Here is a 14539-nt window from a genome sequence, read left to right as displayed (position 1 = left end):
TTAGATCCTTTCAAGGAAATCTGAGGCCAGAATCTCAGCAACAAATTGCTGTTGTCTCTTGAGACAGCAAATTTGGGGACTGGAAAGATGGCTCAGCAGTTAAGAGAGCCTTCTGCTCTTCCAGAGGATCCAAATTCAGATACCAGTGTCCATGTGAAGGCAGCTCACACCTGCCTCTGACTGCGGCTCCAGGGGCCTGAGAGGCTCCTCTTCCAGCCTCCATGAGTAGCTGCATATCACACACACACACACACACACACACACACACACACACACACACACACACACACACTCCATTAAAAAAGCCACCAGTGCAGGGCAGATTCCCCTGGAACTGTGTAAATGAGGCATCTAAGAGGACACCCAAAGTGACAATGTGAAATAACAACAAGCTCTGAGTTCTTCAAGCAGACCAAAACAAAACAAAACAAAACAGAAGGAAATGATGATCATTAAGTAATCCACTTCTCATCAAGAGACTCATAAATTGGTTCAGAAAAATATGTATGATTTCTCCTCAGAAAGACTCACAGTTGAGAGAATAGTCATTAAAGACATAGAGTACAAGTCTTAAGATGCCTAGCCTGGAGGGCAACGCTGCTCTCTGAGGAAGAAATGATGCTGAAATTCTCCCTTCCGTGTTATAGACCATTCTTCCCCTCCAAGATAACATTTCCAAAGTGTATGTCTGAGAAGCAAAAACCTGAAAACACAGGTACCAACTATCCAAGGCTATCTTCAACTTACCAAGATACCAATTGGGAAAACAAATCTTGCTACCAATCTATCGGCTGTTTCTGAGCTGGCATTCCTTCCCAGAGTTATCTAAGTGCACTGTTAACAAAGGATGGCCATAAAGATGTTGCACGGTGTCAGGACATAAGGAACTGACAGTCAGTAAAAGCACGCAACTTAAAAACAACTTTCCACACTTCATGATCATTGCGAGGCACACAAGCCAAATGCAAAAATGACTACGCCAGAGCAGAAAAAAAAAAAAAGTCAGTCCAAAAATATATGGAGGAATAACTCCAAATCAAGATTGCAGCCAAAAGGATGAGAAGGATTCTGTCACTTTTGTGACTTCCAAACAAGCATGACCTAAGGGGAGGAGTTTTTGTAGTAACCCCATGAGGTTGTTTTTTCTACGACAGCACAGGAAGTACGTTGCAATATTTATGGCAGTCATCTAGCAAAGCAAATAGGCTAGATGATTGGGCATTGGTTCTTACAGGACAACTTAGCTGTACAATGGATTGCTAAATCCTGCTATTGAAGTAGAAACAGGGAGTAATATATGGGAAGGTGACAAATATAAAAAAGAAAGCCACAAGCCTCAGCAACCTTTCATTGTAAATGACCCACAACTGAGCTGGCAGCATTAAACTGAGCCTCCAATTTTGTCTCCCCACTTAGCGGTAACAATTCTAGACAAAGATAAGGACCATCTGAACTCGGCTCAGGAAAAGAATTTAGGGTGACATGGGAAACTGATACATCTTGGAAGGAAGGCTAAAGAGCCCAGGGATGCCTGGTCTTGAAACACCTAAGAGGGTTAAGAAATGGGCAGTAATTTTCAAACGTCCAAAGTGTGAGGTGAGAGATGCTAGAGTTGTTTCATGTGGCCCTAAGCTTTAGGAAGGCACTCTGCTGCTGAGCTCTTGCTCGTCACATTCAAAGACAAACTGTCACACATACCCCGACCCTGCAGGTTGGAAATACATGGAGCTGTTGAGATACAGAGAGCTGTGTGGATCTCTGAGGGACACATGGCCCTTCAGTTCTACAGTCTGAGACTCGGGGACCCAACCAACCTCTTGTCCTCAGCGGCTGTCCCTCCACATCAGGGTTTAGGCACATTGGCACATTACACTGGCGTTTCCCGGGCTGTACCTGTTCTGTGGATAAAGAAAGCATTTCAGTCTTCAGTGTGGTCAGCTCAATATTAGTCCAGCACAACCGATGCAGCCAACCACCACATGGGACCATTTCTGTCACGGTTACTTTATTAACACAGAAAGATTAAATCTGGGGATAGGGAGGGCTATTCAAGGTTTTGTTACAAACCTGTCACTCAGTTAAATGAACTGCATCTAAAATGTAGAGGATGTAAGGCTAGCTTTTTAAGCTCTAGTCCTACTCTATTTCAAAAGAGTGAACACCCTGTGTCTCCCGACATGAAATGAAGGGCCAACGCCATGACCATGAAAGAATGTTTTATGCAAATCAATGGTACTCTGGGGTAACAGCCAGGCAGTTCATACAGGAATCACATGGAGCAGGTAGAGAAAACGATAGATATTTGCTTGAGAGATGGAGAGTGAGGATAAGGAGCAGGAATGGAGAGACACTTAGGGAATGTTCATTCACACAGATGTGCACAGTGGAGAAGAGGCTGGCTGTCTATGAACGAGCTGGAGAATGCTGAGGTGGATTTATCATGACCCTGTTTAAGCTGTCTCTCTCAGTATGTCTATATGACCATAGTCGCTCTTGCTGGAAACTAGAGAGTCGCTCAATCAGTGCATGTGGTTCAAAGTGACATGTCGCCTATCATCAGACTCCACAGTAAGACTCTTCTGCTGGGCTCAGATAATCAGCCCGGGGAATACTGAAGTCAGGTGACATGTCAGCTCAACTGCAGGAGGCTGAGGCAAGATCACTTGAGCTCAGATGTTCAAGACCAGCCGGGGTGGCAAAGAAGGATGCCGTGTCCAAAACAAAACAAACTTGAGAATAATGAGATAAAGCTTTTATTAAGGGACCCTGAGATAAGTGAACTAAGTAGGAGGATGGAAAATAATAATAATAATAATAATAATAATAATAATAATAAAACAACTCTGGCAAGCTTCAGTGAAAGAAACATGGACAACATGGAGTCTCAAGAAGATGGGAAACATTAAGTCTGGTTGAAAAGTGAAAAATGAGACTAAAGGGGTTATTTGGCATCATGCAGGGGTTTGTAGCTTAAAGTTCAGATCAGAAATTGAGCTCAATTTACATTTTGTAACTCTACTTAATCAAATTAGGGCGCAGCTGTGGACAGAATCCACAGTGGCTGAGGCTGAGCTATACACTGAGCTACACCAGTATAGTAAAATGCCTTTCAGGGCCCCCAACTCAACACGAGCATTTAGTACTGAAGATCTAACTAAGATGTGCTTCCCAAGCTACACAGCTCCATCTCTGGAGAGGAGAGGTTCAGTCCTCCATGGTGCAGATAGAGAAGGGAGACAATGCTCAAACCACATACAGTCTGGGGGTGGCTAGCCAGCATCTTTGCCCCCTCTCTCTCGTCTGTTGCCTCTTGGCTACTCATTGCTCACTCCCTCATGCCACTGAGGGGAAAACCACCAAGCCTTTGACGTGTCCGATACTCTTCTAAGTCTAAGGAGACTGAAGATGGCTTGACACACGGGGTTGGGTGTGGTATGTGGATCTCTTCTTGAAGAACAACAAAGGTAAATAAGTAGGAGGACGTACATACAATTTGAAAGACTGCACCCTGTGGTTGTGCATCCTAATGAGGAGATTAAGAATAATCTCACAGTTGAAGCCAGAAAATCATAACCGTGACGCTAACGTGTGCTCCCACAGCATGTTGCGGTAATCAGCCCTTATACTTTCACAGTGCGTGCACACTTCAAGGTGCTTTCATGGCTGTCATCTTGTACCTCAGGTGACCCATTTAATTAAAAAGCAAAGGCAAGGCAGGCACTTGGGGTGGGGGCGCTGCTGTGCTATGAGCTGAGAAGGCAGCGTAGTTAGAAGATGCCATAGGGTTCAGGAAATGCAAAGTGGTCGTATTTAAAGCAGGTGTTCCGCGGCAGTCAGCCTTACAACAGGTTAGCCACAGTTCCAGCTTATGAACACCTGTGTGGCTGCCACCTGGTGACCCTGCTGGCTAAAATGTACAACTCATTCCCAAACGTGCAGATCGTGCTACCCCAAGCTGACATTTGTTATTAACTCTACGATTTATGAAAGAGGTCATTGATAATCTGGTGCCTTTAAAGCTCTGTGCCATGAAATCATAGATCCACCCTCCTCCCCAGCCATATAACCTGGATCTTACAGGAATGAAGAGCTGGGCATGCCTAAACGGGGACCAGTCTAAACAGAGACCAGCCTAGACAGGGATCAGCCTAGACAAAGACCACAATGCTTTAGAGCACTTGGAAAAATCTGAAAATATGTTAATTACTTTCAGGTTATTAAAAAAGAAACCATTTTAACCAAAGAACACAAGAAGTGGACACAGAGAAAGTGGCATTAGCTAATCTGAGAGGCAAAGGAGAAGAAAAGGCTTGACCCACCAGTGTCCCAGTTGCTGATGTTATGGGGGGCTCTAGACTGATGCTCCAGCTGCCGCTTCATTAACTGGCTCATTGTCAGAACTCCCAGGGATCCCCTTTTCATCTGCCTATACTGAGCTATACGGAGGAAATTAGGAGATGATTACTGGGGGGAATGTGTTTCCCGTCACACACACAGGCTCTATACATCCACACAGATCTTAGTTGAGTTCTTCGTTAGCTATTTGTAACTTTTTGGTAAATCATATGCTCCGAATCAAGTGAAAAACTTAAGCATTCCATCATTTCCGGTGTCTCTGTGGTACAGGCAATAGTAGTGATCTTCGACATTAATCTATCAACTGTACATATTTACTCAGTTACCCATGAATGCAATATGCTTATTGTGTTAGCCTTTTTACTTATGCACTCCGCCACATTCTAAAAAGAACTCAAAACCAACAGTGCTACCTTGAGTTGAGTCAAGAGCAACTGAGGCAAGCCAAAACCCTTGATTTAAAACCCTGCACTGTTTCCAAGCTATTTGAGCCCCCTGTCTACTATTTGGAAAATGAATTAAATAGCATCCCACTATCTTCTCATACTTTGTTTGAGAAAACAATGGCAACATTTTTGTCCTGCAATTAAGCCCTGACACGATTCTCAGCAATGAAAAGTTGTAAGCTTTTCCAAACCCGAGACAATGCCAGTTGTGTGCTAACTTAGAAAGCCACCCTCGTCTTTGCTCCTGGTCGCCTGTGAAACACTCAGTGCCTATGACCAGCCTAGTGTGAGCACTCGGCCCCTCTGAGATGACTGTGGGCCTGACCCCAAGCACCTAGACATTGACAATGTGGGTTGCCCCACCAGACTCACTTGAAGGGCAAGTTCAGAAACCAATGCTGAAGAACTTGCACACTCTAGAAAGGAATGCAGGGACCAGGATGTCCACTAAATAGTCCCGGGGCTGCTCTGAATGCTATGTATAGGTTTCACAGTCACTAACAAGGCAGCAACGAGGTGTGAAATGAAATCATTTATACCAGCACCTGGAGTGGGCAGCATGCTGTTTGATTTATGGTGGTCATGGCATGTTTAGTTACAGAACAATCAACTGGAAACTTGAGCAAGAAAGGCATGTGGTGGAATTCATGAGTCTTGGAGCCCACATTCACTGAATTTGTGGAAATAGCTGACAGACTGAATAGTAAACATCGCTGATTTGTTGTTTGGTAAATTTTACCAATTTCCAATTCACTTGAAAAGTAAAGCAAGTTTTAAGAAAAACTCAAAAGCAGAAATATGCTGGGCTTTGAACCCAAGGCCTTGCAAATGGCAAGCCACCTTCTCACTTAACTCTACCACTAGCTACAAACAGAAATCTTTTAGAAAATGTTTAAAAATTGAAAACTAAGTGGCATCCTACAGACTCAATCAGCCTCTAGTGCTAAGATAATTTCCCCAATTGTTAGTTTTGTTTTAGTTTACAGTACTGGGGATGTAACCCAGAGCCTCACACATGGTAGGCAAGGGCTCCATCACTGACCTACATTCCCAGTCTCTGGGCTGATTTTAAAGACTGCAGAATTCCTGAGAGCAAAAATACCAGTGGAGGAGGTTTCTGGCATTATACCTCCAAGAGCACACCACCAAATCCTATGATGATGCTTTTCATGACAAGGGCAGGAAAGATGGGGGCTAATGTGCCAAACTCACCCACAAAAGGCTAGACTCAGTCATGACTATGGGATCCTGACCCTCTTGACACACTGGGATTGAGGCAACTTAACCATTCTGGCTATTTCAAATCATACTACTTAGAGTTCTAAGGGGAGGAATTCAGTGTCCTTTTGTTTTTTAAAGATGACTCATGTATAAAGAGAAAATATTATATTGTGATTTGTCATTATCAACCATTCTTCGTGTTTAAAAAATAAATAAAATATTTAGCTTTACAACTAGACATTCTATTTTGCAGCCAAAGGCCAAACATCTGCTACTTAGAAACTACTTCTTAAAACTTTTACAGTCTTATAATTGATTTAGAATTATTCAAAGACAGTGTAGAATACTAAAAATAATATCGACTTGAAAATCTAGTAGATTTAAGAATCCATGTCCATCTCTGCGACTTTAGACAAGCCATTCAGCCGTTCTCCTCAGTCTGCCATGCAGTGTTTATGGATGGAGTGGATCTGGACTGTGCTGTGTATGAGCCATTCATCACGGTGTCAATACTGGAGGAAAATCAAATGAATGTATCTAGGGTCACCATCAAGACTGTAGTCTCCTTGGGGGAAGGAGGGCCTATTTATTCCCCTTTGATCTCCAATGACAAGCACCCCCACCAGATACGCATGGAATAAAGAATGAATAATGAATGAAAGAATGTACAAATGGATAAGAGGTGTGACAAAGATTCCTTTCCATACAACAAGACCAGCATTTACATTAAGGTCTATATCTGGCTTTTCAGACCATCCTCCTTTCAAAAGATGGTCCACGAAGACTCACTAACTCTTCAGGCAGCATCCACATGGAACACAAATTTATCAGAACATGAAAGATTTCCAGAAAGCACACTTCTGTCTGGGTCGCTGATTCCTTCCAAGAATTTCTCTTTGCTGAAAATCTCCTGACACCTCTGAACTGGATAGACGCCTTGATTGAACAGCAATGGAACTCAGGTTTCTTGTGGTCAAAACCTAGCACTCAATTGCAGGGGGATGTTTGAGAATACCTCGTGTAGACTTTGCAATGTGCTAGGCCATTTTTCTTCTTCAGACTAAAAAGAGTAGCTTTAGTTGTAGGGTTCTGATACATTTATTTTAAGATAACCCAGATAAAGCTGTGTTCATGATAGGAGACCCAGATTAAGCCAATGAGTCCCAAGTAAGAGTCTGCCATGAACAAAGCTTTGCATGTATCACATGGTCAGGCTAGTAGTAATGTTGATTTTGTTGAATGATAAAAATTTGTATTTAATCTTTAATAAATTAGGGTTCTTGAACAATCAGTGACCATATGACTAATCCAACATGTGAGATCTCTAAAGCAGGCCCTGTTACCCACAAGAATTTCATAGAGGACACAACACTGTATCACTGAGGAAGCTAATCAACATTTTTTTAAGTAGGAGGGCTGTCAAAATGGAAGTACAAAATAGACACGCACAGAAACCATCGCTGAGAAACACTTACTTGATATTGAGGAGTGGCTGCCTGTTTCAGGTGCGCCTGCTTCTAATGTGGGGGCAGACGAAGATTCCCGTGGCATTTCCAACGTTGAAAGTCCTTTGCCAGATGAATCTACAATTGGAAATACTGTTTACAGTCAAGGACAATGGTGGAAAGTGGTTGAAGAGCCTTCCTGGGTCCTTTTCTCTCGTGTCTACCACACCCATTCAAATCTTTAGGCATGTTCTGCCTCTAGCGATGACCTTAGAGGGATTACATATATCCTACATCACATTCTGCATGTGATGCATATCCCTTAGGAAAGCAAAGCCTGCATTACTGCAAAGCTGATGCTCAAAATGTCCATGGAGCTAACTAGTGAACCAGGCACTTCACTTCCATAGTTAATACCTAATAATAGGTCAGTATCCCATTCCACCTCTCTCCACCTTTGTCTGAATGTTTCCTATTCTTCACTTATATCTCAGTCTTCAATAGAAGATTTCACATCCAAAGAGATTTCCAGGACACAGTTTCCCTCCTCCCCCCCCCAAAAAAAAACTGTCAGGTGACTCTTTTATGGAGTGTTTTCCCTTAATTTTTTCCAAACTTAGCACACTGCAATGTTATTATGTACTTATTTGCCTATAAATGTTACTGAGCAGGAATCAATTTAAGAGCAGGAGGTGTGTCTGCTATGAAATAAATAGTGCTAAGTGAGATTCGTTTTCTTTAGAGCAGTGGTTCTCAACCTTCCTAATGCCGCAACCGTTTAATACAGTTCCTCATGTTATGGTGATCCCCAACCATAAAATCATTTCATTGCAGAGGAGGAGTGAACATGGGGGAGGGGAGAAGTAAAGAAGAGGGAGTAGGGTTAGGGTTAGGGAGGGGAAACTGTGGTCAGCATGTAATATAAGAGAAAAGGAAAAAGAAAACATTTAGTTCATGACTGTAATTTTGCTTCTGTTATGAATCATAATGTAAATATCTGATATGCAGGATATGTGACATGTGACCCACAAAGGGATCGTGAGTTGAGAACCTCTGAGTTAGAGGGACACAACCTCTATTTTGTTTTGTTTTGTTTCTATTGAATAAATGTCCTCTCTGATGTGAAATACTTTCTGCATTGTCTTGTTAATACTGTCTTATTAATCTGTCAACACTGGGAAATGAGCCCTCTTACCCGTTCTAGATTACTGCACAGTAACCTCTCAAGTTTTCTGAAAGGATTGTCACAACAAGCCTACAATTCTTTACAGCAGCAATTGGCAGTGAATACACTGGGCCTCTTGCTGGCTCAGAGTTGCCAGCCTGGGTTTCCATGACTACCGTGCCGTGAGTTAGAGATAGCCATCTTAAGTGGCTTCAAGCTCTTAAACTCGAAATGTACCATCTCCTCTTTTTCATAATGCAACTGTTTCTTCTTGCCACCGAGCAAGCCACAATATTTTATAATCGGCATCTTCTGCTCTGACACTAGATGACATTAAACCCGTCAAGGTGTCAGATACAAAAGGCCCCAGGGCAGAATCTGGGACAAAGTTTGGGAGCAGTAGCTTTGAAACATCTACTTTACAGTTTTAGAGGTCTTTCTGATACACACAATATGGTTGCCATATTAATAACTTCGCTTGTGTTCTGTGTGTGCGTGTTCATGTGGGTGCGTGTAGGTGTGCCAGAGCTTGATGCTGAGTGTGTCCCTTGATCACTCTCTACTTCTTTTCTCTCACTGAACCTAAACTCAGAGATTCAGCTAGGCTGGCTGGCTAATGATCTGTCTGTCTATGCCCCCCCCTGCCCTACCTCCGAGCACCAGGGCCATGGAAAGCGCACTGCTTTGCTTGGCACATGGTTGTCAGTTTCCAAACTCAGTTCCTCACGCTTTCATGGCAGGTAGTTTACCAATGAGCCGAACCATCACTAATAAGTCCAGGTTTTCTCTTTTGTAGCTCTCTCTCTCTCTCTCTCTCTCTCTCTCTCTCTCTCTCTGTGTGTGTGTGTGTGTGTGTGTGTGTGTGTGTGTACAGGTACCCGTAGAGGACAGAAGAAGGTACTGGAACCCCTGGAGCTGGAGTTGCAGGTGTCTGTAACCCACTTGCTATAGGTGCTAGGAATTAAATCAGGCCCTCTACATGAGCAATACACACTGTTACCATGAGCCGCTCCTCCAGCACCTCCCTCCAATAACGTCATGGCAACCAAATAGTATCACTGCTGTAAAGTTTCCCACACACTCTATAATAAGTAGTCATTTGGAATCACCGTAGTCATCAAGATGAAAACATGAGGTATTGTTTTTCTATAATGCAAAATTAGAGAGGTTACCAAATGACCTCTCTTGCCCTTATTCACCTGCCTTCTCTGTGTTACAGCCGTGGATTATAGCCCACAAATAACATGAAATGAGGAAAATGAAATTAATCTCTAAGAACCCACTGAAAGATCATTGTGACTTCTGGGGATTTGAGGGTGTGTACTTAAATCTTTGATGTAACCTTAAAGAAACTACTGGGTAATCGTTATTAATGACCTGGTTTGCACAAATTCTTTAGACTAGGCAATCCTTTCTTAGTTCTCAATCTTTTCTGAAGCCTCTTATCTACATGCAGTTTAAAGCAAATATTTGAGAAGAGCTGCCCACTTGTTTTCAACACATCTGCACTCAGTTTTCTAGAGTCGTGCACAGAAAACTCAGCGTCTCCCCTTCTAGCCCTATGTGCCAGTGCTCTGTTAGTCACTTAGGAAACAAACAAAAACATTGCATCACAGAACTTTGATTTGCTTTCATGTGGGGAGACACATATAAAAGGGAACACATTGTTACATGTTGAGTTAACACTAAAGAAAAGAGAGTCAGGATGCCAGCTGGGGGTGTGGCTAAGCTCAGGGCAGGCATCATTGGTGAGAGAGTCCATCAAGTGGGTGCTGGACCACTCGAGCTTTGGAGAACGGAAGGTATAAGGCCCTGAGCTGAGAGCATGTAGGGGCAGTCAAGAAATGGCAAGAGGCCACCGTGGCCATGGGGGTTTGTGGGAAGAGCGGTGCAAATGAAATGAGAAGACTCTCTAGGCATAGGAAGAAAAAAGACTTTTACTGGAAGGGATGTGGGAAGGCCCTGGAAGGATCTAAGCCAGAAAAATAAAAGATAATAGTGTTCTATTCTGAAGGACCACTCTGCCTATTGTATAGAGAGGACTCAAGGTAATGGCGGAAGGCAGTGAGAGACCAGTTAGGACACCACAGCAGGTAAGACAGAGAGAATGTATTGACCCCTTGAGCCAAGAGTAACTATGGAAATGGCGGGCATAAGGAGGACATGGTGTGTGTTATGTCTTAAAGGAAATTAAAGTTTCCAGATGAAGCTGATGATGCTCAGTTAAGGTTTAATTTCTGATGAACAGCAAGAGCTCATTTTATAGTGTAATTATGTCCTGTACAATGTGAGAGACGAGACTCCGTGTCCCTACTGCTCTCGGAGACAACTCCTATCACTGAGTGACTCTGACATTTCTCCACTAATGAGGAATGTTTATTTCCCCCTTGGTTTGGTTCAGTCTTGTGACTTGCTTTCCCTAACAAAGTGCTTGCAGGCATCCTGTGACTGTTCTGGTAAGATGCGATAGTCAAGTTGATACAAACTAGTGCCACCTGGGATGAGAGGACCTCAAATGTTGAATTGCCTTGATCAGACTGGCCTGTAGGCATGTCTGCAGATCATTTTCTTGAATGCTAATCGATATACAAGGACCCAGCTCACTCGGTGATGGATCCCTAGGCAGGTGGGTTTAGGCTATATGAGAAATCTAGCTGGCCATGAGCCAGAGGGAGAGCAAGCCAACAAGCAGCATCCTCCTATGGTTTCTGCTTCAGTTCTTGCCCCAACTTCTGTCAATAGTGGATTATGACTTGGAAATACCAGCCAAATAAACCCTCTCATTCCCTAGGTTAATTTTGATCATAATCACAACAACATGAAGCAAACATTAACTTGAGCTTTGATAAGCAGTTGTGCAATTCATCTTGCTGTCTGAGGCTGCACAGCAATAAGAATAACCCTAGACTTTGTTGAGAAGGTTGGCAAGCACAAGAGACAGAGGTTGGCCACGCATCCAAGTTTGGTCTAGCTTAGTTCCTCTCTAGATGACCAACACCCTCAGAGTAGATAAAAGCTTATTGCTGTATGCTGGTGATTATCATGGCATGGCATGGCATTAGTCTAGCAACGGGTAACTGACAGTTGTCTTGGTAGATGAGATCACCAAGAGAGTGGGTGGGGGAAGGGCCAGCAGTGGTACTCCTCAGGGAAGGGAGGAAGAACCAAGAGGAGACTGAGATGTAATGATCAACAAATAGAAAAGGAAGGACAGGGTGTGTGCAGTGTCCTAGAAGCTCCTTGAAGTGGGATTCATCAATTATGTCAAATGTTGTAGTTATGGCAGAGGGTAAGCTTCCACAGCTAACCATTGGATTTAGCAATGGAGGGCCTTGGTAATCTTGAAAAATAGTTTTGCTATTTAGTAGGGGAAAATGAAAGAAAAGTATCATAGGAGACAACTGGGGGGGGGGGGAGTGGTAATGGTTGGGTACCTGTGGAGGTTTGAATGATAAATGTCTCACTGGCTCCCGTATTTGATCATTTGGTCCCCAGTTGGTGGCGCTGTTTGGGGAAGTTGTGAAACCTTTAGGAGGTGGAACTTTGATGGAGGGAGTGTGTCCCTAAGGCTTTGAGGGTTTATAGCCTGGCTTCACATCCTGTCCCCTTTCTCTCTGATCCCTGTGTATAGATAAAATGTGATCGGCCAGCTTCCTGCTGCTACCATCACGCCCTGCATTGCCCACCACGATGGACTCTAAACCCCCGGAACCATGAGGCAAAATAAACCCTTTCTTCCTTTAGTTGCTTTTGGTCATAGCATTTTTAATCACAGCAACCGGAAAGCAAACCAAAACACTGCCTTTACAAGGCTTTTTATTTTTAAGTAAGATTGTGTCTGCATGCTCAGGTTAGCAGTCCTTTAAAAGAAAATCTGGGGAGCAAAGGGTGGAGAATGTTGCCTATATCCCAGGGTAGTTAAGAGAATCAGGATCTTGACAGGAAACCAAGTGTTTAAATGTAAATGCCAAAAGAGGAGGCAGGTGTAGATGTGGGAAGCATATAAATAAAGCATGGAAACTCGTTATGATCATGTCAGGTAGGAGGAGTTCTTGACCTCTGAGAAGAACAGAAGAAATAGTCAAGCAGGAGAATGAAGTGTGGGTTTGGAAAATACTGTATAACTGGTGAGTAACTTCCCAGTTGAGGTTTGTCACCACAAGTTAAAAATGATAGAGTCTACATTATACATTTTTTCCAGACATAGTCATCTGTTAGGGGCAAGTGCTAGTGCCTGGAGAGTTTGATTTCACGAAGGATGCATTCATGCAAGAATGCTTGGAAAAGGAAATGTCGGAGAGGATAGAAGCAGGGGCGAGTTATGCTGGTGGACTTGAATTTAAGGTGAGAAGGAGAAAAGACAGGAAGTGGGAGCTACTAGAAGACAGTAGGATCAGTAAGCCCTGGTTGAAAGAGAGAGAGAGAGGTAGAGGCAGAGACAGGGAGAGAGGGGGGAGGGAGAGAGAGAGAGGGAGAGAGAACCATAATCGAAGAATAGTGAATATAATTGAACTCTCGGAAGGGCCGTAGCTGTTGGTAATAAGTCTGTGACATGATTACAGAAATGAGTAGCTGAGCTAAGGTAGAGGCTGAAAATGCAGGGGGTGGGGGGAGGCCAGTTCAAGTAATGCAGAGTCCTGGGCATCGGGAGGCATCAACACATATCACTGCAATAGTACCAGTTAAGACAGGAACATGTGTGGCTCAAAGGGTCAGGGAGTAGTAGCGAACAATGAGACTGTGTTTGATGCCCTGATAATAGCAAAATCAGAGCTGTGGGTCTTAAAGATAAGGGCATAATGGTCTGAGGAGGGCCATGGTGAGCACCAATAACCCCAAACCCTAGCCCAGCGGCACGTGTTAGTCACATGGGCTCTCAGAAAAGCTGAATCCTCAGGATGAGCCAGGCTTTCATTAGGTTAGGAGGGTGAAGGAAATGAGAGCTAGACAGAGAAAGACAGACAAAGGGTTTTGCTACGAAGGACCCATGAATTTCTGAGGGTATGGGGGAAGACAGCATGGGAATTTTTTCAGAACTGGGGTGACCAAGGACTTATGGAAATCTGTCGAGGTAGATGAAGGGCATCCCGGGCCATGGGTCTTCTCACAGTGACTGACGCCAGAGCTCTGGACAATTTGCAAGTGAGGCTGTCACTGACAAGGATAAGGAAGAGGGGTGTCTGGGCCTCTCTTGCTTCTGCTGGTGGAAGCAGGAAAGCCTGACTCATGCTCTGATTGTGTGGGCCCCTCCTCCTTCCAGTGCCCCCAGTAGGGAAAGATGTGTATGCTTGTGGGAAGTGGAGTGCTGAAGAGCTAAGTGACAGGGAAATATGCACTATAAAAAATTAAACCATCATCTTCATACACTGTTCTCTTGTTCTAGGATCAAATGTATGACTACAAAAGTACAACCGTTTCCCCCTGGGACCTGGGGAACAATTAAATACAGGGGGAAATGAAGACAATAAAACGTATTCGTATACTAACATGTCTTATGAGCTACATTCAGCCTATTCATCATAAATGTTTATCATGCACAACTCATTCGTTCTTGACACTCCCCCCCCACACACCTCTGCAGTTTCTGGACAATTCTGTCCTTTACACACATACAGCAATTTCCCTGGCCCCAAACAAGTTAAAGATGCCCAAGTTCCTTCAAAACCGTTTTAGCTGGCTAAACTTTCCTGACTTGACAAGACCCCACCATACCTGGCTAGAACGTGACCCCTTCCAAACATGCTAAGGCTCACTCTGCTGTTTTCCAGTGTCTCTGAGGTAAACTGTTGCATTCTATGACCAGAGAAGAGCTAGAAGCCCCAACAAATATCAGTACAAATACAGGGGTCTGGGTATTTCTCTACGTAGCTTCTTCGGGGCAGAATAGTGGAAGAAGCTGGACTAGG

At 43.7% G+C, this 14539-nt stretch overlaps 1 protein-coding gene across 1 annotated transcript in view; it reads right to left on the bottom strand.

Annotated features, from left to right (window-relative positions):
- Nucleotides 1-14539, bottom strand: part of Unc79 (unc-79 homolog, NALCN channel complex subunit) — a 191916-nt gene that overhangs the window by 61619 nt on the left and 115758 nt on the right. Inside the window, exons 33-35 of the mRNA XM_051196519.1 lie at nucleotides 7499-7606; nucleotides 4320-4436; nucleotides 1815-1898 (exon numbers count right to left, since the gene is read on the bottom strand). Of these exons, the coding sequence (XP_051052476.1) occupies nucleotides 1815-1898; nucleotides 4320-4436; nucleotides 7499-7606 (309 nt within the window). The remainder of the gene's footprint in view (nucleotides 1-1814; nucleotides 1899-4319; nucleotides 4437-7498; nucleotides 7607-14539) is intronic.

Source organism: Phodopus roborovskii, unplaced genomic scaffold, assembly GCF_943737965.1.
Source record: "Phodopus roborovskii unplaced genomic scaffold, PHOROB, whole genome shotgun sequence".
NCBI lineage: Eukaryota > Metazoa > Chordata > Mammalia > Rodentia > Cricetidae > Phodopus > Phodopus roborovskii.
The sequence above is the reverse complement of the archived record's forward strand: the minus strand, read 5'-3'. Positions and strand labels throughout refer to the sequence as shown.